This window comes from Trypanosoma cruzi, genomic scaffold (genome assembly GCF_000209065.1).
Source record: "Trypanosoma cruzi strain CL Brener 1047053516293 genomic scaffold, whole genome shotgun sequence".
Lineage (NCBI taxonomy): Eukaryota > Euglenozoa > Kinetoplastea > Trypanosomatida > Trypanosomatidae > Trypanosoma > Trypanosoma cruzi.
The window spans coordinates 147,738-169,567 of record NW_001849488.1 but is presented as its reverse complement, the minus strand read 5'-3'; the positions used below and the strand labels follow the sequence as shown (position 1 = coordinate 169,567).

Sequence of the window (21,830 nt, the reverse complement as noted above, 5' to 3'; positions counted from 1 at the left end):
TAGATTTAAAAAATCTCTAGGCACCTAATCCCAACCGTTGCTTCTCCGCCGCAGTGAAGTACACCGCCAGGAGATTTAAAACAAACCGGTGAAGTTCCTCCAAAATGCTTGTCGCAATTGAGCCTAAATTCTGCCTCCCACTACCTCCGCCAAGACTGCCCGAGGAACGATGCGTGGGAGATAAACCCTCGCGTGCGTTACGAGTCAGTGCGTCCACAACCTGGCGTCCCTTCACAATGCGTTTAAAAAGAATTCCCATCTGCTGAACCAAATCGCGGCGTGTTTGCAAAATAAACTCAAAGGTACTCTTAAGTTGTTTCACGTAGGTATCCTCCGTGAGGCCAAGTGGTGCTTGTCCAACCAAGTCAGGTTGTTCAATGGAGATATTCATGCTTCGAAGGAATGTCTTAAAGTCATCGACATTCATCGACAGCGCGCCTCCTGCTTCAACAGCCCCCGCACCTGCCTGCTGCTGTGATGATGTTTGCGGCTGCAGAGTGGCTGTGCCACTAAAAGTAGCGGCATTGCCTCCATTTGAATAAACACCAGAAGCACCACTCCCCAACCCCACATTGCCAGCCACACCACCGGTTTGATTGGAACTGGCAGCGGTGTTTGGTGGCAGTAAATAATTAGCATTCGCCACGCTTGCTCCCGGTTTGGAGATATTCCCGACCGATCCGCCTGCATCTTCGGTTCGATTGCTTGCCGCCTTCATAGCGTTCAATGAGTCAAGAAGAGCCGGCAAGCTCTTTTTAAACGTCACAATGTCATCATCACCCGACGCGTTTCCCTCCTTCTGGGCAAGACTTAAAATTTTATCAAAAAGCTGGCTAAACTGCGAGCCCGCATCCGGATGTTGAAGGTACTCAAGCAGTTGCCCATAACTGTCTGGATCGCGATCACGTAATAAGTGGAGAAACTGTATGAAAGGACCATTACGATCACAAAGCAACTCTTTTGTGTGCTCATCACAGTCCATATCAAAACGATCAGGATTGCGCAACATTGTGAAATTAAGAAGCGCGGCCAGATGAGGATCGGTGACACGCTCTGCAACCCTGCGACGAAATGCATTCATGAGTGCCGTCATGTCGCGCTCCTCCTCCTCTTTGCGCCGGATTGTGTACTCCATGGAGACAACCAAGGATCCCAAAATTTGACTTCGTCTTCGCAGCTCATTGAGTTCCTGGCGCATGGCACCCTCCGTATTGGCAAGCATTTTTTTGTACATCTCCCTTTCAGCAGACTGCGAAGAAGAAATTTGCCCCATCGCCCCGTGAAGCCGCGCATTTTCTGCCCTCAACTGCGTCAATTCAGCATCTCTATCACGAAGCCGAATCTCTAGGTGCGACTTTTCCGTGCAGGTCGCCGACAGCTGCTGCTTGAGATTCGCATTTTCGGAAATTTTGGCCGATAACTGTGCTTTGGTCTGAGAGGCATCCTGCACAGCCGTGTTGTGATCTGCGCGAAGCACGTTGGTCTCCCGCTGCGCCGCATCGACGCGGGCGTTGCTGTCTGTGACGCTTTTCTGAAGTCTGTTCACATCTTCTTCCAGTTCCTTCATACGAGCGGTACGCGAGGCAATCTCCATTTCCTTTTCTTTAAGAACATTCTCAAATGAAATGAGCCGTAGCCGCATTTCATGCGCCTCATCACGTACTTTTCGTAGTTCCTCCTTCACATCCACCACACGACTGAGGGACTCCGCCACACGGGATGACAGCTGTGCATTCTCTACTGTCAGCGCACCCCTGGCATCATGAACCACAGCCGCCTGATCATATGGACTGATGGTCGGTGAAGATCGACATGGCAAAAAGTAACCCGCCACATCCCACACATAAATGACGCCATCATTTCCAATTGTCCAAATGCGTGCCATCTCTGCAGCGTACACACGTGCAGCGTAATGAATAAACGCGTTGTGTGCCGTCCTTGAACGGCTAACTTCTTCACGCGTTTTAGCGGCAAACACAACGACGGACCTGTCGTATGAAGTGGCAAGAACTTTTCCACTAACCGCTAACATGGATGTCACAGCGCCATTGCCGACTGAGAGTCGGCAATTAAAGCTCATGGGTACAGAGAGTGTGTACACGCTAACGGTGCCGTTAGTTCGTCCCACCCAAAGTGTAGATGTCGTCGAGTCTACAAGAATACTTGTAACGGCGGATTTGTCCTGCGTGTGCTCGCAAATAACCTCCCCACTACGGGAATCCCAAAACTGCACAACGCCGTCGCGCCCGCCGTTAACGACAAAACCCCCAGTCACTGTTATTGCCGTCACAGGCGCAAGAGCAACAAAAACTTTCACCTGCTCCTTTGTAAAGGGGTTCCATTGCACGATGCGGCCCGTCTCCGAGCCGCCCAGCACCGAAAAGCCGTCAAAGAAAAGTGACAAAATGGGTGCCCTTGCCTCCACACCTAAAATCGTCATGGACTGCTTCCACCGCTTTGTAGGTACGTCAAATATATGAATAGCACCGTTGATACTCCCCGCCCACACCTCATCACCATGAACAAGCACCATACACTTGAACTGCACACGCGTGTCGGTACCACCAACAGCAATGCGCTCCAGTACATTTCCCCGCTGTGCGTCGCACACAGCAATCCCACCCTTAAGCTCTGTCACCCAAACGTCATTACCAGCAACACAACAACAACGCGCCTCGCATTTAAAGCTTTCCACTGGTTCCATGCCAGATGGGCGTTTTGAAGATTCCCCACTCCTCACAACCGACGTCATCTCCCGCTGCTGGTCCTCTAACAACCTATAAATTGACCAACAGTAAAAAACTATAAAGAAATGTCAAATAAGTAAAGGAGAAAGCTTTGCATGGCGTTTTTTCAGGCTCCTTCTTACCCTCCCAATGCCACTGCACAGATGGTCCACCTCTTTACTCGCCTTCAGGAAGTTTTTTTTTTGTTGTTTTTCGCTCCCTCATTCACGCAGACAATTTTCTTTCTTTTTCTTTCTTTTTTTTCTTTTTTTTTAGTTCATCAAGGAGAGAAAATGCGATCCATCACACCTTTACAACAGACCCACATCCCGGGTGTACCTGAATGACGGGGTAGTGATAATACTTCTTCATCGCACTGTCATACTGTGGTATCATGCGCAAGCGACCAGTTACGAGAAAACGATCGCCCTCCTTTAGTTCTTTTTTCATCTGCTCACAGAAGGAATTATCGAAAATTCTTACGGTGTGAAAGTCCTTATCAGGATCTCCGGGAGAGGGACCTTCAAAGTCTGTGATTAACGTAAATTGCACAACCTTCTCTTCAAATACGTAGCCCTCCTGAATGTTCTGCACAGGGCCCAGCACAACGCAGTAGTTTACGCAGCGCCAGTGAGCTGCCACATCTCCCTCTTCCGGTGCGTTAGGTGCAACATCAAGGTGATACTGTGGTGCCTGTGGAAGAACAGATTCTTGGCTATGAACATAGTGAACGCCGGTAGTAGACTTTACTGCGTCATCCGTGGCACCTCCAAAAATGGCATTTGCCGCCCCCAGATTTGTGCTGCTTTGAGATGCCGCTCGAGTACTACTAGCGCTTGTAGAATTCGTCGGCATTTCCATGTTATGTTTGGCTTGGTAGTGGTGCTGCAGGGCAGCCTCTAAACGAAAAGTCTTCTGGCAAATGGTGCAAACAAAAAGTTTCTTGTCGGCATCCTCATCGGCCACGGAACTTTCTGTCCCGGAAGCATTTTTCCCTGCATTGGTCGGAGCACCTGCTGCCGCCGTCGATGTCAGGGGCATCGACGCAACACCAAGAGGTGATCCAAATGCCGCGGTGCCTCCAAGAGGAGAATACGTCATGCCGGGAAATCCCGTTGGAATTTGTGTGGCTGACATGGTGGCTCCCGTTGCTGTTGTCGAAGCTGCATGAGTGGCGTCTGTAGCATGTGATGACTTGTTTTTTGCCTCCTCTGGCTTGACCTCCTCCAGTTTGCCTGCTTTTAGCACCATCGCCTTCGCGTGTCCCGCGTGCTTTGTCATAATGTGATGATTCAATGCGTTAAGCAGTCGAAACGTCTTTCCACACTCACCGCATTGGTACGCGGGAGTCTCCGTCTTTGGGGCCTGCAACAGCGACGTTTCTCGGTAGAAGCGAGTCGACATGTTGAACGGCGGGGCGTAAAATCCTCCGCCTCGAGGAAACAACGCTCGATATGTCCGTTGTGACAAGTGTGATGCGATCCGCCGCATTTTGTTTCTAAACCTCTTTTCGCCTCTTTAACTAAATTTTTATTCTTCTTGATGCTGCACTTCTCAGCCACCGTCTCTGGCACACAATGCACATCAGGCGAAAAGAAAAAAAAACATAAAAAAAGCACACACGCATACACACATTTAATGCATCCACTAAGAAAATAAATACAAACACAACAATACCATATGCATATGCGGCGTTTTATTTACGCACACATGTCTGTTTGTGTGTGTGTGTGTGTGTGTGTGTGTGTTATTTGTTTAAACGTTGTGTTTCGCCTCTTCTCCTGGATTCGTTCCCCTCTCGCCCCCGAATTTCGCCCCATTCCAAAAGGCCCCGCCTTTTAGGGCGAATCCATCACCCTATTGGGAAATCACTGGGATAAACACATTTTTGACACGCCACACGGATAGCACCGCCCGCATAAAAAGAAGCAAAGCAGATTGTTCATCCAAACTGCCGCTGCCGTTCTCGTCACAAGCAATATTTTCCTCCCTTGCCGAAAGGGGCATGCCATCCATAAGAGAACGGCATTCCAACTGAAGCGCCGCCACAAGTACAGCATTCTCTTCACTCACATCCACCGTAGGGTCATCCACTCTGACACCTTCCAGCAGCACCCGAAGAATAGCTGCACACCACATTTCATCGACATCCCCTGCCGCGTTTTCCGCCCAACACGCCGTCAGTTTCGTTATGTGGCGACACTCAACGACTGTCGTGATGTCAAACCGCGTGCGGCCCTGCATCAGATACGTGACGACCCCCGGTGGCACACAAGAGCGGACAATCGTGTCGTTCTCCCACGCAAGAAGATCCTTTGCGGTCACGGCAACACAAGTCGTGAACTTGGGCATGGAAAACATCCAGTCGGCAGAGCGCAACCGGTCCACCTCCTCAAGTACAGTTTTCGAAGATCCAGCAGCTGGTCTACGTCCCTCACCGTCCACAATGCGAGTGTTCTCCCGCAGTGCGCCGACAACATCCAACAGAAACACGCTTTCATTCGATGGATGCAATGTTTTTTCCTCGCTTCCCTTCGTCTCCTCATTCCGCTTCGATAGGAAAATAGACGGATCGATCTCCCACGGCGCCGAGTGTGCCGTAATAACACCGACATGACGAACAAAGAAGTCTGCCAACGATCGTTGTGTACAATGCACCACGTCTTCACCATTAATATTTTCGTCGCTGCAGTAACCTTCTGGCAAAACCCCCGCCATTTGCAGCGTGGTGACTGACGAGCGAACAGAGCCAATCGAAGAGGTGGTAAAAAAGACGTACTGCCCTTCAGGCTGAAGATATGCGCTGAGTCTTTCACTACACGATTTGACAAGCAGCGTGCAGTGGTGGCACGCGATGTCCCGCTGCACCCGCATCGCTGAGCCCGTAATTTTCTTCCTATCCAGAAACAGGTCATGCCGGAACGTTGTTGTCAGCCGCTCTGGGCAAATGTCAAAAGCACAGCAGAGAAACAAACGAATTATCTCAATCGTCCTCTCAGGGTGGTACGCACTGCGGTGAGTAAAAAAGGAGAAACAGACATTTCCCGTGTCGTGATACACGGCCCCACCGCCAGAACTCCGCCGAGCGATGGGCACACCATCCCTTCTGGCAGCAGAAACCGCGACTTCCTGCAAATAGTTCTGGTTCCGACCAATAACCACACACGGGCGGTTCACGTACGAAAACAACAACTGCTGACCAGGCGGCAGGATTACACCGCGCAGCAGCGCCTCCTCAACCGCAAGATTCTCAAAAATACAACGCGAGTTTGACACAAGAGCCACACTTGCACGAGCCTCTGTCAGTTGGCGTTCTGAGTGCGTGGCGGTTGCATGTCGTGTGAGAAATGAAAATAATGTCGTGGTGGGACACAAACACCAACCCATACGCCGCATCATATCCAAATGTCACGCCCCTCTTCTCTTACCCCCAACCCCACCCTCCCCCGTGAACGGTCTGGGAAAAAAAAAAAAAAGGGAGACTTTCGCAGAACAAACGCCCAAAAAAAGGGGAAAAAACACACAGTAACAACAAAAAAGTAAAAAAAAAAATATATTTTATCACAAAGCCAAAAAGAAGGAGGGAAAAGGCCAATAAAAAAGCAACAGCAAAAAAACAAAAAGCGAAACAAACACAACAGACAGTCCCACCAGATTCTAGTTGCTCTTCTCTTCCTTCTTATTCGCGCATGGCACCTATATACATTTCACAATATTGGCATGCCAAATAAAAAAAAAAAAAAGAGAAAGTGTTCAAGAAAACCACATATAAACACGCGCACAGAGCCGGGACGTTACTCATATTTCTTTGGAGGCTCAGCGGGTATCGCGTCTTTGGCTGGTACTTCCGTCACGGTGTTGCTTTTTGAGCGGCGCAGCAAAAACAGAGCGAGATGGTCTATCGGGTTCGCCGGGCGTTGACGACACAGATCCTCCAGTCCCTCCGTCAGCACAGCCATCACCGTGCTTTCAAGGTACTCTGGCACACTCAACAGCCGCACCGGCTCTTCTGAGGGGGGTGCCACCGTTGCGGAGCCCTCATCACCTCCCAACATGGTTCTAGGCTCTCAAGACGTAAGGAACACCACACCCACCAACACCCCTGGCTTCCTCCTCCGCCCTTTTTTTTGTTTGTTTTTGCCCTTTTTTGTTTCGTTTTTTTTGTTGTTGTTTTGTTTTTTTTCCCGCACCTTTGGATGTGCCGATGTGTTTTCTCTTTTCCTCCACCTGGCTTACATTCTACAGGATCATATTGCCGACACACGTGTCGTCGTCAAGAGAAAAAAAAAGAACGGCGTAAGAAACTGTAAACTTATTTTTATAAAAATGAAGTGATGCCACTGGAAGAGGTGCAGCCATCATCATCGCCACAGAGACGGCAAAAGACACACAGAAAGAAAAAACGGCGGGAAGTATTGATAGGGAACAATAATTGGCCTGTAAATTATATGCGCGCGTTCCATCCGCCAAAAAAAAAGAAAAGTCCCCCACACTGTCGGTTACCACATCGCCCAGAAGAAAAAAAAAAGGAAAAAAAAAGCTAAACATATGTGTCCTCCTCCTTTTCGCCCTCCCTCTGCCTTAAGAACCGCCACAGTCTTTGACGTCGACTCGCAAAAGCATCCAAACAAATGGGAGGGATAAAAAGAAAAAAGAAAAAAGAGGAAGAGAGCGTAAACCCAAAATAAATGAATGGAAAGGGCAAAAAAATTTAGACAATAAAAAGGGGGAGAAGCATACTTGTAGTCGCTGCTTTTGTTTTTTATTTTATGTTTTCTTCCATGTTCCTTCCTTGTTGTCTCCTCCCTTCCTTGAATATATATATATATATATGTATATATATTATTTATTACCTTTCAAATCTTATAAGTCGCTAGGACTTTTGATGCCTCTTTCCAACATTCATCTATCTTTCTGGTTTAGCCCGCTCCCTTTTCATTCTTCCTCCCCGCGTGAATCTCTCCTGTTGTTCCCTCGGCGCATCGCTGTCATTGAAGGGCATGCCCCGACGCCAGATGTCATCCTTTACCTGTGCCGCTGCTCCAACCTCTTTCTTCCGTTGTCTCTGTGTGTGTCTTCAAACCGGTTCACATGTAGTCCGTCAGAAAAAAAAGACAAGCATACTCAATGGCAAAGCAACCGCCGGCGTCTGTCAAGAGCAATTGTATGAAACGGTGACGGAACTCCTGCGACGGAAAGGCGACAATTTCAAACAAGGCGTTGCTTTCAGGATCCGTCTCGGATGCAAAGTAAATGACGACTAAAGTAAGAACAATCAGTGCGTAAAACATGGGCTTGTTCTTTCGCATGCTTTGCATAAAAGGCTCACCGCGGTAGTTGACAGCAAATGTAACACCACCAATAAGGGTGGTTAGCAAAAACATCGCTGAATTCAACAAGGTTGGCTTAAACTCCCCTTCAACCCCAATTTCCCGCATACTTGCCACCTCCATGCTATCCACCTCCTCCACAAGCTTCACAGTCCGCATCATGCTATACAGATGTAGAGCAAACTGCATAAAAATGGTGCAGATCATGTAGGGATGAAATACGCGTGTAATCGGTCGCTGTGGACACAAAGTGGGCATTGGCTGACTGCGTGACATGCAAAGGAAGCAAACAGATAAAATCACACCGGACAGGATCATCTGTTTTTCACCAAGCCTTACACCGTCTGTATGCAACACTGACATGGAATAAGCGGAGGTAAGGCAGTTAAGAGCAAGAATCTTGTACATTTGTAATGTCGTAACAAGCGTGCTTCGACCAAGACGCACAATGTCACAGACGGACATAAGGGCCTTCGAGCGACATGTAAAGGGGGCCGCTATGGAAGCATCTCCGAGCTTAATTTGTGGAGGTCCACCCAGATCCATATCGTCTTCATTAAAGAGCGATTGCATGAGAAAGTCGGAGGTCGATTCGGGTGGTGGTAGGGTGACGGCTGCCTTCTCGGCAATTTTTTTCTTCTTCACTTCATCCAGCTGTTTATTCCAGCGCGCAATCTGCATAATCTCTGCCTTGCGGCGAGCCTCGGACATCTTCCACCGCATTTGCACCATAAACGGGGCATCCGCCGATGGTTTTGGAGGTAAAACCGTTAATTTGAATCCCGGTGGTAGCTTGTGCTCCGCCGGTACATCGGGCTCGTTGTGTGACTGGGGTGAGTTGTCCACCACCTTCCCGTCCGTTTTTTGCGGTGCCACAGCCGCAGCGTTTAGGACGGCAATACCGGCGTGAGCCTGTTTCAACGCCCCCACGTCGTTCGTCCCATCACCCGCCATAAGAACGGTATGATCCTTCTTTTTGAGGTCCGTCACAATATCTTCCTTCTGAGTGGGGGCGCACCGGGCCCAGACGGCGATTTGCTCGTTGTACGCTGCAATGAGCTCTGTCATGCTCGAGGGTGACAGATTTTCTGCACTCACGCAGAGGTCCCATTCATCATCTAAAGGAGACATATGTTTGCGGGTCCGCACAAAAGTTTTTTCCAGAATGGCGCGCTGGTCAAGTGATATCCGTTCTCCCGTCGATGCATCGCACCATTCCACGGCACCACTTCCATCCCCCACCCCACAAGCAACGAGCTGCCGGCGGCACTGTAGAATTCCCACATCTTGCCCAACCGATATGGCCGTTCGCACACTGTCTCCTGTAATAATAACGCAGCGGTGGCTTCCGTTTTGCAGCATGACAATCGTACTCTTCGCATCCTTTTTTAATGGACATTCGTACACAGCAAGTCCAACAAATTTGAGATTCTTTTCGCAGTCTTCTCGCTGTAAATTGTGAACAGAAGCCTTCAATCGCTCCTCCTCCTGCAGGGGTCGCATGGCCAACGCGATAACGCGGTAACCCCGAGAAGCATGCGTGTCTGCCACTTGCTGGTAATCCGGCGGGACACTTGTGCACAAATGAGCAATAGCCTCAGGTGACCCCTTCGCCACCACATATTTCCCCTCTGATGTGCTAACAAGACATGACATACGCCGTAAATTAGCCGAAAACGGAAAGCGAGAGATGATCTTGTACCGCCTGTTGCCATCCTCGGCATGTTTCTTGTGTTTATTGGATTTTCCATGGCCGTCATTTTTATTATTTTCCCCCGCAGCCTCCGTATCCTTGGGGGCCGGTGGGTCGTAGACAACGGTGTCGTCCAAATTCACCCTGTAGCCAAGCGCACCAAGTGCGGCCTTTTCCATGGCATCCCCAGCCACCGTGTCGGTTCCCTCCAGCTGCAGCAAAGAGTGGCACGTCACCAAAACCAATTCGGTCATTTTCGGTATTTTCTTCAGCTGGTTCAGCAAACCATTCCCATCTGCCATGTCGACACCTCCGAATAGCATCTCATCCGTTGTTAGAGTGCCCGTCTTATCAAAGCAACAGGTGTCCACCTTCCCTGCAAACGGAATACGGAAGGGTTCGGTGCAGAACACCTGCAGTTTAACAAGCGCGAGTAGAGAAGTGTTCACTGCCAAGGACAATTCCATCGGTAATTCCGGGGGAACAACTGACGTAATGATTTGAACGCAGGATAAAAACAGCTTCCATCGGCTTCTATTGGGGTCTTCCAGACCGCGCTTAAGAAGATAACCAGCAGCGGCAAGAGCAAACACAACAAGGACCCCAATGAAAGCAAAAGATTCTCCGCTGTTCTCGCTTACACGCCCCTGGCTATGAAGGATGGTGCGTAGCAACTTTCCCTGTTTTGTCTCAAAACCGGTTTTAAGAACAACAGCGAGGGCTCGACCGCGCTCCGTATCGCTCTTACCGTGTGGACCGTTGCTAAGCAGCAGCTCTGTACCTGAATAAAGGAGGTGACGACTGTGTTTCTTCATGACTAAAGAAAGTTCCATTCGATCAGGGGCCTCTTTTAGCTGTGGTGTTGATTCACCTGTCAGTGTTGCCTCATTTACGATGCATGTGCCACGCACAAGTATGGAATCCACTGGGCAGGCTGCATTACTCTCCACCACCATGAGATCCATCGGCAACAGCTCGTTTGTCTTGATGCGCACTTCCCGTCCTTGTCTTATCACCGTTACTTCACGCACAGGCACCTCTGCCATATCCCGCAATGTCCTCATGTTTCGAATGCGCTGCATCACGACCGTACACTCCATACCCACCATCATTACCCCGGTGAAGATCGAGTAGTACCAATACTCATCCAGGCACCACAGCAATACACAAAACATCTGAAATACAAAGAAGGGGGCCAATGCATGATCGACAAGAAGAGTTTGAAAGTCCGGAATCACCACCTCCATCTTGTTTGGACCAAAATTATCCAGTTGTTCTGCACACATGGCGCTGCCGCTGAGCCCTTGCCAGTCCAGATAGTGTGACAAGGGTTCCTTTACGGGGAAGTGTGGTTTGACAAAGCCTCCTTTCTTGGCGTCAAGCTTCCACTTCCGCTCCTGAAAAACAAAATGAATCGGATGATCCTCAGAAGCCTGCATAAGCGGCACAATCTCGGATTCCCCCTTGTGTTCATGCGTGCAGACAAGAATGTGAGTAGCCGACTCCATATTTTCCCGAGTCACAGTTTTGAAGAGAATCATCGAGCGGAAGCGCACGGACCATATGGTGAAGAGGGACAAGAAGCCATGCAGAAAGAGCAGCACAGGGGTACAGATAGCGTGAAAGAAGTCGATGTAAGTCGAGTGCACAAGATACGTCATACGGTCCCACACCAATTCAGGATCCATGTAGAGCGCGAAGGATACCGCGTAGAGCACCACAAAAGGCCACACTGTCACCCACGTCGACCAGTGACGCCGCTGCAGCAGGCGCACCTCAGAAATTATGTTATTCTTCGGGATCATCGTTGAGTCCCCACAAGATGTCAACAACGCGCAGGGGAAAAGGCAAAAAAGCCCCCAACAAAAAGAAAACGAATAATAAAAATAAAAGTCAACAGAAAATAAACTCAATGTACACTCCTTTCTCAATTCTTGTCGGGCGCCGCTCCTCCTGGTGTTCACCAACTGTCTTTTTTTTTTCTTCTTCTTCTTCTTCCCCTTTCTTTGCCTTCCTTCCTGTGTGTGTGTGTGTGTGTGTCTCGTTTACTTTTATTTCTATCCCTAACGCCCTCCTTTCCCTATCGCTTCGCGGAGTGTTCCCCTACAATTTTCGAGTGTCAACCTCCTCTTCTTTTACTTCCCCGCCCCCTTTTTTTTTTTTCTTTAAGACTCAGCGGCGTGATTAATTTATTACTCCCCTTCGCCCTCTGCGGTGGATGCCCGTTCAGTGGATTTTTTCTTCGCACTTTATTTATTACGTCGACTTCTCCCTCTCTCTCTCTCTGTTTGTGTGTGTTGCGCTTGGGACGCCCAATTCAAATTAGTTTCTGGCGAGCACAAAAGGGAAAAAAAGGCAGAAAAATGACAGGGCGGAAAAGAAGAAAACTCATATATAAGCACACACGCAAAGGAAAAAAAAAAAAAGATAAATAAATTAATAAATCGTGAAGGTGTCAAGCATAAATGTGCCCAAACTTCAATTCCTCTTACTTCCCCCTGGATATCTTCACCGCGCATTTGGTGTTCACATGTGGCAAGGGGGTGGGAGGGGGGGAGGTGGACCATATATATATATATATAACATCTGCACCGAGTGACAAGATTCAAAAAAAAAAAAAAGTTCCATAAAGGCAGAAAACACATGCATTCCATCCCACGCATACGCATCATCATCTACGGCGAAGGAGCCGCACGGCCTCTTCACTTCCTGAAGACGCCGCCATTTCTAACCATGCGCGGGATTTGGTCTGAAGATTTACAATAGTACTTTCGTCGCAGTTGTCAGGTTTGGCGTCACGTGCCAGTGCCGCTGCCTTCCACAAGAGTTTGCCTAAATTCAACTGGGCCATTGTGTGTCCACGATCTGCAGCCCCCTTATACCATTCCGCCGCCTCACCCCAGTCAGCAGGCAAAGTGCTCTCGCCACAATCCTCTACGCCATCTTCGTACATCACCCCAAGTTCAAACATTGCAGGGGCATAGCCAGCGTCAGCGGAACGTTCAACCCACACGAGTGCCGCTTCCAAGTCCTTGGGCACCCCGATCCCATCACGCAGACAAAGACCGACAAGAAGCATCGCCCCCGTATGTCCATTCGCTACCGCATCGTCCAACATAGAAAGAGCCTCTGAAATATCATTTTCGTTTGCCCTTCGCTTCAGTAAAACCTCTGCAAGCGCCGTAGACACCAATGACCGACCCTTCTCATTACCACCGGTTGCATAGTGACTTTGATAAAACTCACGCAATATTTGTACCACGGCCTCATCAGAAGTTGACTCACATGCCCTCACTAAAGTCGCCACATGTGGACAAATAAAATGTAAACTCTCCGACAGGCGTTTTCTTGGGAGAGCAACCGCCTTTCGGTCCTGGCGACGTCGTCGCAGCTCTTCTAATACTTGCATTACATCATTGGGTCCAACGGCGGATGCCAGTTCCTCTTCGGCCTGTAGAAGGTACTGCAGTCGTTCCTCCAGCTCGCTACGGCGTAAAGGTGCCACTACGGCCGCGGCTCTGGTCGGAATAGCCTCCTTCGTCCGACGAACACCGCGACCTTTTGGCGGAACGGACGGTTTCGCTACGTGAAACATGTGTGTGGTGCATGCCACCGCATTTGGCCTCGTGGAGGCGGTTGATGGATTCATCCGTTTCCAGCAAGAGACGTGAGGTCCCCTCAATAAGAGCGTGCTTCCCTGCCTCTACCCCGCTGTGAGGCACGGTTCTACCCGTCACCAAAAAAGAACATCAAACAGCCAAGAAGCAAATGCACGAACCGACAAATAAAAATAAATAAACACAAGCCTCCGCATGACACGGAGACAAAAAAAAAAAAAAGAAGAATGTCACATCAATGATGCCGGGGTGCAAAAATGAAGGGAATAAAACGCTCTGCGGAATTCTGAACAAAATCAGAGAGCCAACTACATGGCGACAGAGTTTGCTTCTCCCGTATCTTTCCAGCACCGTGTCAAGCACACCTAAAAGCCGCAATGTTTCTCAATGCAATCTCACACCATACCAGGGGTCTTCTCCTTTTTTCCTTGTTTCTCTCACCTCTATTCCTCCCCCTCCACCCTTCCCTCTCTCACCCCTCCCCAAATCTGATTGAGCAACCGTGTCCCCTCTAAAAGCATTCGTCCGTTAAAGCAAGGGGCTAATCAAACGACTCAAAATGATCCACAAGATACAGAACACGACAATATGCAAGAACAAGAAACAGATGTACAAAATGTAGGACTTTACAAAAAGCCCAACATACAAGCACATAAGTGTAAGAAACAGCGGAGCGTAAGTGAGAACGACTCGTTTTTTACGAGTGAAAGCCTGATAAGGCAATGCGATGGAAAACGCAAAGGGGGCTGAACACGACGAGGCATAGGCGGGCGAAAGAATAAAACGGTTGGTGCTAAGCACATTGAGTGCCCGCACCATCATGAGGTACGCCACAATGGTGAAGGTCAAAAATAACATCAGGGAAAAAGTATGTTGAAAGCCACGTTTTATTACTCCCGCTGAATAGTCCATAGGGACTGCGACGGATGCTAAAAGTAGCGCCCCGAGGGCCGCTGTAGCGTAACATGCGGAGACACGGTATATTCTCCGAAGCTCACTGTTTTGATCCAGCTGTCGTTGGTTCAGCACAGTGAAAAAGTCCATGTTGGCGCACTAAAGACAACGGCAGAACTCCTCCCTCCTCCCTCCTCCCTCCCAACCACTCCAACTGCCAGCAGCCGCAACTGACAATCAGCCGCCAGAAAAAAAACCCGAGTGAAAACTGCACGAAAACCAACAACAGCAAAAAAAAAGGGAAAAAAGAAAAGAAAAGAAAAAAACACGCACAAAAGCGTCGTGCCGGTGCCTCCTGCGACGGTGGGTCAACGACTCACTCGTGTGCGTGGCGAATGGACTGTGCTGCCTCGTAAAACAAAACTTCTAATCCCTCCGAGCGGGGAAGGGAACTAAAAATAAAATCGCGCGGTCCGCCAAAGCCAACAAGCCGACACACCACCGCGAGGAGAGAAAAAAAAAAAAAAAAAAAAAAGCTTTAAGACTGAGCCATCAAAAAAACAGGGGAAATACGCACAAAAGCAGGAGAAAACAGAATGAAGCACCGCGCACAGAAAAAGAGCAGGAAAGGAAAAGAGAGAGAAAAAAAAAGAAAAAAAGATTTCATCAAAATACAAATATATTTATCCTCAACGGCTTTCTCATTGGCTTTGAGCTTCAAAACAAAACAACAACAACAAAAAATAAAAGACTGAATAATCTTCTCTGCCGCTGGCCGGATCCTGAAATTTCCCATAGAAACCAAAAACAAGGTACGGGGAAAAAAGTGGGGTTATCGCAGAGGTCGTTAATTGCCTCAATGTTTTCATTCAATGTATATATATTCTACTGACCGTTCGCATGGTCTTTCGTCCTCAGTTAGGATTTGAATATAATTACCTACGACGTGGCAGACTTTTGGGTCCTCCAACCACAAGACCCTACCGCGTGGTGGGAATCAAAAGGGGGTTGGGTGGAATGGCAAAATAAAAATAAAATTGCCTATTCACTTTCGTTTCCCTGCTGCTCTCCCCATAAAGTCGTGTTCTTCCCAAAAGATTCATAAGACAGAAAAGTTTCTTAAAGAGGTGTATTCGTTTTGGCAGTATATACATACACTAACTAAGTTCGCCAGCTTTCCTCTGTGATCATTCTCTTCACAAGCTCCTAAAACGCCGTGGGTCGCTCAAAAAAAAAAAAAAAAAAGAGAGATACACGTCTGAGCAACCACAACAAAGAAGAAATATATATATATACGTTTTATATCTAACGGAAAAGTCACAAAAAAAAAACAGGCGGCACAAATAAGCACGTGCCAAAAAAAAAAAAAATTTCGCGGGGTCAACTGATATATGCAGCCTCTTTTTTTATGTTATTGTTTGCAAAAATGAACACCTCCGCATCGGTTTTGTTCTCGCCCTTCACCGCCTGTTTTTTTCGTTTTCCGGCGCACTCACGCGACAGGGACAGCGCGTCATTGCCACTACGCAAAAATTCACTCACGATCGCCTTGCCACATGTCTCAACGGGCAGGCCACTCACAAACCACTTTGCAATCTTTTCATTGAAGCGTGTCTTTGCACCGCGATCCAGCAGGCCGGGGCGGTATATGCACAAATGCGGAAACCCCAGCTTCTCGACGGCAGCATCAGCGCGTCCTTTTGTTTTGCTGTAAAGTAACCACGAATCCTCGTTTGCAAACTGTGCGCTCATCTGCGCGTAGGTGACAAGAGTGGAGCCGCTGAACTCACGCAGAGCCTCAGCAAAGGCGACAACATAATCGTAGTCGCATCGCTCAAAAGCCACCGCACTTCCCGCATCCCGACGTGTGGTACCAAGGCACATCGCGCCGTACTTATGACCGCCAAAAATCTCTTTGTAATGCGTCGCCTCAACCCCATCATTGCCCACGGTCACGGTGGATGCCGATGTGTTCGCCGCTCGGCTTGCCTTTTGCGCCTTAAGCCCCTGCCAGAAAAGCAAGAACTTCTCCCAGTCAAATGTCACAGCCAAAAGTCGCTTCAACTGCTCCTTCGTTATTGCGTCCGGGACTTTTGCCTCCGATGCGTCCATGACAACGGTAAGCCCAAAGAGAGCAGCGGGATCAGAAAGAGCTGATGACCGCGTCAGTGCAAAGACCCGCTCAAACTCCTCCCTTTTCAGCGCCTCACGGACGACGCATCGACCAATAGCCCCTGTGGCCCCAGCCACAATGAGGGACATATGTTATTTCTTGTTGTTGACTCCTGCGTTTCTATTTCCTCCTTTCCTCTCTTTCCTTCGTAACTGACGGAGCGCTAAGCAAAGACTAAAAACTGCACGAAAAAGCCCTTATATATAAAGAAACACACACACACACACACACACACGAAAAAAAAAAAGCACAACCAAAGATCCAAACAAGATGTCACAGGTGGTCAAAGAAAACCACCAACAAAATTTACGGCAGAAACAGCAACAACAAAGGAATAAAAGAGTCGGCCGCCACGTGTGTCTATGAGTGTTACCCTCTTCTGTGAGCATTAATAGAGAGAAAGGAAAATTGATAAATTGGCTACGGCTGCTTTAAATTCCGAGTCTCTGTCAAAGCATTCTGCAGTTGCCAATCACGCCGCTGTCTTCTCAATGAATGCAGGAGTGCGACATGACTCCACCGTCCCTGTTCTACAAGAATTGTTGGAAACAACTGTTTTTTCCCGCCCTCCGCCACCTCAAATGTTTTCAGCCGCCCAATCACCCGCACAATACAGCCCGCCTCCAGTGTGTTGTTCAGCGCCTCCGTGTACGCCTCATCCCCCATGCAGCGAACAGTGTACTGCTCCTTCACAAACTGCGACGCGCCCCCTTTCGCTGTTGGAGATGGGGGCGTCGCGACAGGCTTCTTTTCTGCCTGGTCCCGCTTTGGGGGCTCAAAAAGCAGGCATGTCAGAGTAAACTGAAAAACACTGGATTGACCAAGAAACCCCCTCTGCACGTCATGCATCGCGCCAAGCAGCGTCACGCGATTCAGTGGCCGAGGCGCCAGGGACCTCCACGTCGATGTAAACATTGCCGCAACTCAAAAAAAAAAAAAAGACAAGCACTACTTCCCTTCCTCTTGCAAAAACACATATAAAAGACAAAAAGAAAAAAAAAAAAAAGAAACACGGAACCGTGCAGTAAATTTACCGACTGAAAACACGGAGTGGATGGCACATCAAAGTGCCTGCCCCCAAATAATAAAAAAACAGAAAACAAAAAAAGGGCGATCCCAAAGACAAGCAAACACATAAACTGCCGTTGCATTCCTATCCGACGATAAGCAAGCCTTGCGACTCCCTCCACAACACAAAAGCCAAATAATGCTTCATAAATTCGCACAAATAAAAAAAATTAAAATCCCCAACAAAAAAACCAAAAATATAAATATAAAAAAAAATGTCGATAGAATAAATAAGTGGCGTTACTCAATGTAGCCGCTGAGCACCATGCGCTTCCACTCCTGAAATACTTCGCGTTCAGCACTGCGACGTGAATGGCTGTACGACACAGAAGGGCTCCCGCTCGAACCGTGTCTCCCGTCGGTAGTGCTGTTCATCATGACGGTGGAAAAGCTAGGACGCATGAGCGACACCCCTTTTTCCTTGCTATTGACCCCTGAATACCGCCGGTCGTCGTGCAGTTCTTCTACGATTTTTTTATCCGGCGGGAGCTGCCCAAACCGGGTCTCAATGAGCATCTTCAGGTTCTCGTTTTCCCTCTCTAACTTTTCATTTGTCCGCGCGATCATATTCACCTCCACCTGAAGCTCCTGGAAGCGCAGCTGACTCTCATGGACTTTTCTCCAGTCAATTTTCATACGGCGCAGCTTTTGCCGAAGTTCCTCGTTCTCATTTCGTAGCCTCTCGTTCTCCTCGGCCTGATGTTTATTCGACCTTAGCAATTCCTCTATCTCAATAATTCGCGCCCTCTGACGGTCAGGGCTCTCATCATCATCTACTGCGTTCTTTGAGAGTACTCGCAGCAACTCCCCTCTGAGTTGCGCAATTTCTTGCATCATCGTCTCCCTCTCCTTCTCGTACCTGTGCAGCACCGTCTGCTTCTCCAGGTGGAGCGCCTCAAGGTGGTCCCGCTGCGTCGCCTCCTGCTCCGCTCGAAGGCGCCGTTGCTCCGCCACGAAGGCAACAATATTTTCCTGAAGCTGCTGAATGCCAATGGCGATGGTATGCGGAAGACTCTTGGCGCGTGCGACAAGTTCATCCAGTGGGTGCTGCGGTTCTGCGACATTCTCACGCGAGAAGAATTCATCTACAGCCACATCCTCAACACAACCCTTGCGTACGGCCTGCCCCAACCGCTCCACGTGCGTCAGAAGTTGCCGCAGTCGTTCAGTAAGAAGCTGAACGCACACTTCCGCATCCTCAAGCTTCTCAGCATGGAGGCGATGGGACTCTGCTTCAGCCACAAGAGCCTCATACTGTTTTTGCATCTCCTCATTCACCTCCATGAGCTTCTTCTCAGCAATGACGTGTTCACCCGCGGAAGCCTCTAGCAAGCGCTGTTTCTCTTGCAATCGCTCAATCTGCGACTGTGATTCAATCAGCAGCTGCTGTACCTTGTTTATCTTTCCCTGCAACTCCTCTTTCACAGTCTCGAGGGACTGACAGCGCCGTGTCCGTTCTTCAAGATCCCTTTTCAGTCGCGACGCCTCTTCTGCAACGCGACGACATTCATTCACCCCCCGCTGCAGCCAATCACGCAACTCATCTCGCTCACGCATCAGCTTGTCAAGTTCCTCCTTCTTCGCGCTTATTTCATCCAGCGATTCTGTGTTCATTTGTTTCTGATTCATGCGCAGAGCCTGAAGTTCCTTTTCTAGTTGTCTTGTTCGCTGTTGTTCTTGTGTCAGCCGCTCAAATAGGCTGTCAACGGATCGCTGTGGGCTGGCGTCATCGCCGCCCCTTTTCGGCGTCGACGTTGCACCATCAAGCGAACTGGGAGATGAGTCAGGTGATGTGGTGGATATCTGCAGTTTGAGGGTGTCCAGCTCACGGCGAATGGCAGCAATTTCTTCTTCGGCAAGCCCAGCGTGCGCCATAGGGAGAGCTGTTCACTTCGGATTCTTCCTTTTTCCCTCCCCCCTCCCTCTCTGCTGACGCGCACGCACGTCTTGTACCTCTTCTTTCCGCAAACCAATGCAAATATGCACTTTATGTGCCTTCAAAGAAATGCCGTTCCTGTTTCGTCCGGTAAACTAACGAGAGGGAAGGATAAGGGAAAAAAAAAAAAAAAAGCAAGCATACAAAATAAAAATAAACAAAATGAATAAATAGCCGCATTTTTTCTTATCTTTTTTCTTTTTTTTTTTATTTTTTTCCTTTTCTTCGCTCTTCAACCGTTTCAAGGAGCAAAACGGTAGCAACAATCCTACGCGAGCCGCTTGATAATGTGGAGACCACTTTCTGTCCGCACAACACCGCTGACTTCTCCCACATTCAGCGAACGAGCGGCGTCTTCAAACGGTTTCATCATTACACCGGGGCCGAAAAACCCCAAGTCGCCACCGCTGTTGTAGCTGCCACAGTCACTGCGCTGGCGGGCCGCATCCTCAAATGTTATCTCGCCATCCGCTATCCTCTTCGCCCACTGCTTCAGTTCAGCAAGCGCCGCATCGTACGTGAGATCTGCGGTGCTCTTCCCTGTCCGGTGAGAAACGCAGTTACGGCTCCCATCAAACTTGATGAGCAGGTGGGCCGCCCGTATGCAGTCACCCTTCACCATCGCTGATCTTCTCCCTCAATAAATCAACTATTTTGTGCTCCTTCTCCCCTTGTTGCCTCGCAAAACGTCACTGGGCACCGAAAGTCCGGTCCCGCAGAAACAAAGACGAATATATATGTATATACACGTGTGTAGAGAGAAAGCTAAAAAAAAAAAAAAAAATGAAAAAAGAGACAACACTCTGAAGTGGAATTCGAAAAACACACCTCCCACCGGCGTGCAACGGAAAAATGATATTAAGCTGCGGCTCCCTTGAATACAAGAGACAACAATCACTAATCAAACAACTTCCTCCAGACCATCTTATTCTTCTTCACTATTTGCTCTTTCCTCCCTCATCCAAAATTCGTGCCCAATCTACCGGACACAAGTACATCATGGAACACACACGCAAACCAACAGCAAGCGCACGCGCCGCCAACTCGATAGACTCCGTGCAAACCAGCACGGCCTGGTGAGAACTGTACTGCTCAAGAAGATAGCATGAAAACTCTAGCAATTCAATGTGCTGCTGATGAGGATGACTGTAGGGTCCTACACACGTGTTGTTGAGCTCGCAATCACTCCAATCACAACGTGAAAAAAAACCCTCCCACTCTGGCACCGAAGGCGGCAGCGGTCTCGACTCCCCAGCGCGTTGTTCATCCAAAACAAAATCACTTTTTGCGTCTTCCATAAGGCAGAGTGTCCCTGCAGCCAACTCTGCTGCCTCGTGGACAAAACTGCCGCCAGGTGAATTTGAGCGCAGGCTGCTAAAGCTAAGACATACTGTCGGAGTCACACGAACTTCAACCCCACTAACGGACGCCGTGCGCAGCAGCTCCTCCTTCACCAACCGCGGCACTCGCATCATGTTTTGGTTCTTAACAAATACCTTCTCGTAGAGTGCCGTGGAATTATGAGAACTCCCCAAGGCAAGTAAGGACGTTGTGTCCATCACAAGTAGTGCTCCATGGACAGATGAGGCGAGTTCAGCGGTGGATAAAACACGCTGCCGTAAAGATGACCATAAAATATAAGATGGCGTAATGCGCTGACGGACTTCTTCCACGACATCCGCCATGTTCCTTCTTTTACGGGCAGCCTCAGAATGGATCCTGCTGTGGCTCTGATTATCCTCCTGGTCCCCATCATCATCATCATTATCATTATCATCCATGTCGTTATATCCCCACGGGTGGCGGAGACGAGCGTGCAGCATTTTCTTTTCTGCCTTTTCCTCCGCTTCCACCGCGTCTGCCAGTGCTTTGTAATAGGCTAAAGCCTTTGCGTTGGGGTTCACACGGTGGGCGTCAAAGTTCTCAATGACAAGACTATTCAGGTCTGTGCAGCGTGAAAGTGCCACATAAGCCTGTCCCTCCTCAAAGATGCCCCTGAAATCCACATTAACACGCGAGAGAGACATTCCCTGTGACTTGTGTATCGTAATTGCATACGCGAGTTGCAGAGGAATTTGTACACTGTAGCTCACCTCCCTGTCGCCCTGAAGCACAGACCATCGGTGAGGCTCAACCATGACGAGACGTCCACAGGCACTGTCCTTGCTACCGTTGTCTTTGCACGTGTCAAATCTCACCACGGGCAGAAAAGTGTGTTTTGCCATATTACGGAGATCTACCGGTGTAGTTTTGTTCGAAAAGTCACGCACCTTACGAATGTCAATGAAACTCTCGACGGTGCCGACGCTGCCGTTCACAAGCCCCACAAAAACGTCAAGATTTTTCAGCAGCATCACGCGACAGCCAATCCGCACGGAAACAACGGCCGGGAG

At 49.0% G+C, this 21,830-nt stretch overlaps 12 protein-coding genes across 12 annotated transcripts, besides 23 other annotated features; all 12 read right to left on the bottom strand.

The window, feature by feature from the left end:
• Nucleotides 1-8,142: part of a sequence feature (heterozygous, non-Esmeraldo-like haplotype) that runs on past the window's edge.
• Tc00.1047053509611.120 (hypothetical protein, conserved) lies at nucleotides 17-2,752 on the bottom strand (the record flags this gene model as incomplete). The annotated part of the gene is made up of 1 exon (XM_809707.1): nucleotides 17-2,752. One exon carries the CDS (start codon nucleotides 2,750-2,752, stop codon nucleotides 17-19), a length of 2,736 nt encoding a protein of 911 aa, XP_814800.1.
• Nucleotides 2,964-3,000: a microsatellite.
• Nucleotides 3,030-4,217, bottom strand: Tc00.1047053509611.110 (RNA-editing complex protein, putative; the record flags this gene model as incomplete). Its single annotated transcript, XM_809706.1, has 1 exon — nucleotides 3,030-4,217. The coding sequence occupies one exon, from the start codon at nucleotides 4,215-4,217 to the stop codon at nucleotides 3,030-3,032; it is 1,188 nt and encodes a 395-aa protein (XP_814799.1).
• Nucleotides 4,438-4,474: a microsatellite.
• On the bottom strand, nucleotides 4,584-6,125 carry Tc00.1047053509611.100 (lipoate-protein ligase, putative; the record flags this gene model as incomplete). Its single annotated transcript, XM_809705.1, has 1 exon — nucleotides 4,584-6,125. One exon carries the CDS (start codon nucleotides 6,123-6,125, stop codon nucleotides 4,584-4,586), a length of 1,542 nt encoding a protein of 513 aa, XP_814798.1.
• Nucleotides 6,216-6,364: a sequence feature (T-rich).
• On the bottom strand, nucleotides 6,521-6,781 carry Tc00.1047053509611.89 (hypothetical protein, conserved; the record flags this gene model as incomplete). Its single annotated transcript, XM_809714.1, has 1 exon — nucleotides 6,521-6,781. One exon carries the CDS (start codon nucleotides 6,779-6,781, stop codon nucleotides 6,521-6,523), a length of 261 nt encoding a protein of 86 aa, XP_814807.1.
• Nucleotides 6,848-6,909: a sequence feature (A-rich).
• Nucleotides 7,542-7,569: a microsatellite.
• On the bottom strand, nucleotides 7,814-11,554 carry Tc00.1047053509611.80 (cation-transporting ATPase, putative; the record flags this gene model as incomplete). The annotated part of the gene is made up of 1 exon (XM_809704.1): nucleotides 7,814-11,554. The coding sequence occupies one exon, from the start codon at nucleotides 11,552-11,554 to the stop codon at nucleotides 7,814-7,816; it is 3,741 nt and encodes a 1,246-aa protein (XP_814797.1).
• Nucleotides 8,143-12,167: a sequence feature (haploid, Esmeraldo-like haplotype).
• Nucleotides 11,722-11,768: a sequence feature (GA-rich).
• Nucleotides 11,769-11,789: a microsatellite.
• Nucleotides 11,790-11,831: a sequence feature (GA-rich).
• Nucleotides 12,163-12,194: a sequence feature (AT_rich).
• Nucleotides 12,168-12,427: a sequence feature (haploid, non-Esmeraldo-like haplotype).
• Nucleotides 12,421-13,398, bottom strand: Tc00.1047053509611.70 (hypothetical protein, conserved; the record flags this gene model as incomplete). The annotated part of the gene is made up of 1 exon (XM_809703.1): nucleotides 12,421-13,398. One exon carries the CDS (start codon nucleotides 13,396-13,398, stop codon nucleotides 12,421-12,423), a length of 978 nt encoding a protein of 325 aa, XP_814796.1.
• Nucleotides 12,428-21,830: a sequence feature (heterozygous, non-Esmeraldo-like haplotype).
• On the bottom strand, nucleotides 13,895-14,410 carry Tc00.1047053509611.60 (uncharacterized protein; the record flags this gene model as incomplete). Its single annotated transcript, XM_809702.1, has 1 exon — nucleotides 13,895-14,410. The coding sequence occupies one exon, from the start codon at nucleotides 14,408-14,410 to the stop codon at nucleotides 13,895-13,897; it is 516 nt and encodes a 171-aa protein (XP_814795.1).
• Nucleotides 14,551-14,586: a sequence feature (T-rich).
• Nucleotides 14,774-14,795: a microsatellite.
• Nucleotides 14,876-14,921: a sequence feature (T-rich).
• Nucleotides 15,015-15,468: a mobile genetic element.
• On the bottom strand, nucleotides 15,641-16,522 carry Tc00.1047053509611.50 (hypothetical protein, conserved; the record flags this gene model as incomplete). The annotated part of the gene is made up of 1 exon (XM_809701.1): nucleotides 15,641-16,522. The coding sequence occupies one exon, from the start codon at nucleotides 16,520-16,522 to the stop codon at nucleotides 15,641-15,643; it is 882 nt and encodes a 293-aa protein (XP_814794.1).
• Nucleotides 16,645-16,668: a microsatellite.
• Nucleotides 16,854-17,348, bottom strand: Tc00.1047053509611.40 (hypothetical protein, conserved; the record flags this gene model as incomplete). The annotated part of the gene is made up of 1 exon (XM_809700.1): nucleotides 16,854-17,348. The coding sequence occupies one exon, from the start codon at nucleotides 17,346-17,348 to the stop codon at nucleotides 16,854-16,856; it is 495 nt and encodes a 164-aa protein (XP_814793.1).
• Nucleotides 17,413-17,443: a microsatellite.
• Nucleotides 17,695-17,718: a sequence feature (AT_rich).
• Tc00.1047053509611.30 (uncharacterized protein) lies at nucleotides 17,742-19,376 on the bottom strand (the record flags this gene model as incomplete). The annotated part of the gene is made up of 1 exon (XM_809699.1): nucleotides 17,742-19,376. One exon carries the CDS (start codon nucleotides 19,374-19,376, stop codon nucleotides 17,742-17,744), a length of 1,635 nt encoding a protein of 544 aa, XP_814792.1.
• Nucleotides 19,556-19,608: a sequence feature (T-rich).
• Nucleotides 19,617-19,663: a sequence feature (A-rich).
• On the bottom strand, nucleotides 19,706-20,059 carry Tc00.1047053509611.20 (peptidyl-prolyl cis-trans isomerase/rotamase, putative; the record flags this gene model as incomplete). The annotated part of the gene is made up of 1 exon (XM_809698.1): nucleotides 19,706-20,059. One exon carries the CDS (start codon nucleotides 20,057-20,059, stop codon nucleotides 19,706-19,708), a length of 354 nt encoding a protein of 117 aa, XP_814791.1.
• Nucleotides 20,376-21,830, bottom strand: Tc00.1047053509611.10 (PIF1 helicase-like protein, putative; the record flags this gene model as incomplete). Its single annotated transcript, XM_809697.1, has 1 exon — nucleotides 20,376-21,830. A coding segment is annotated over one exon (1,455 nt), but the record flags the coding sequence as incomplete, so codon positions are not given.
• Nucleotides 21,188-21,215: a microsatellite.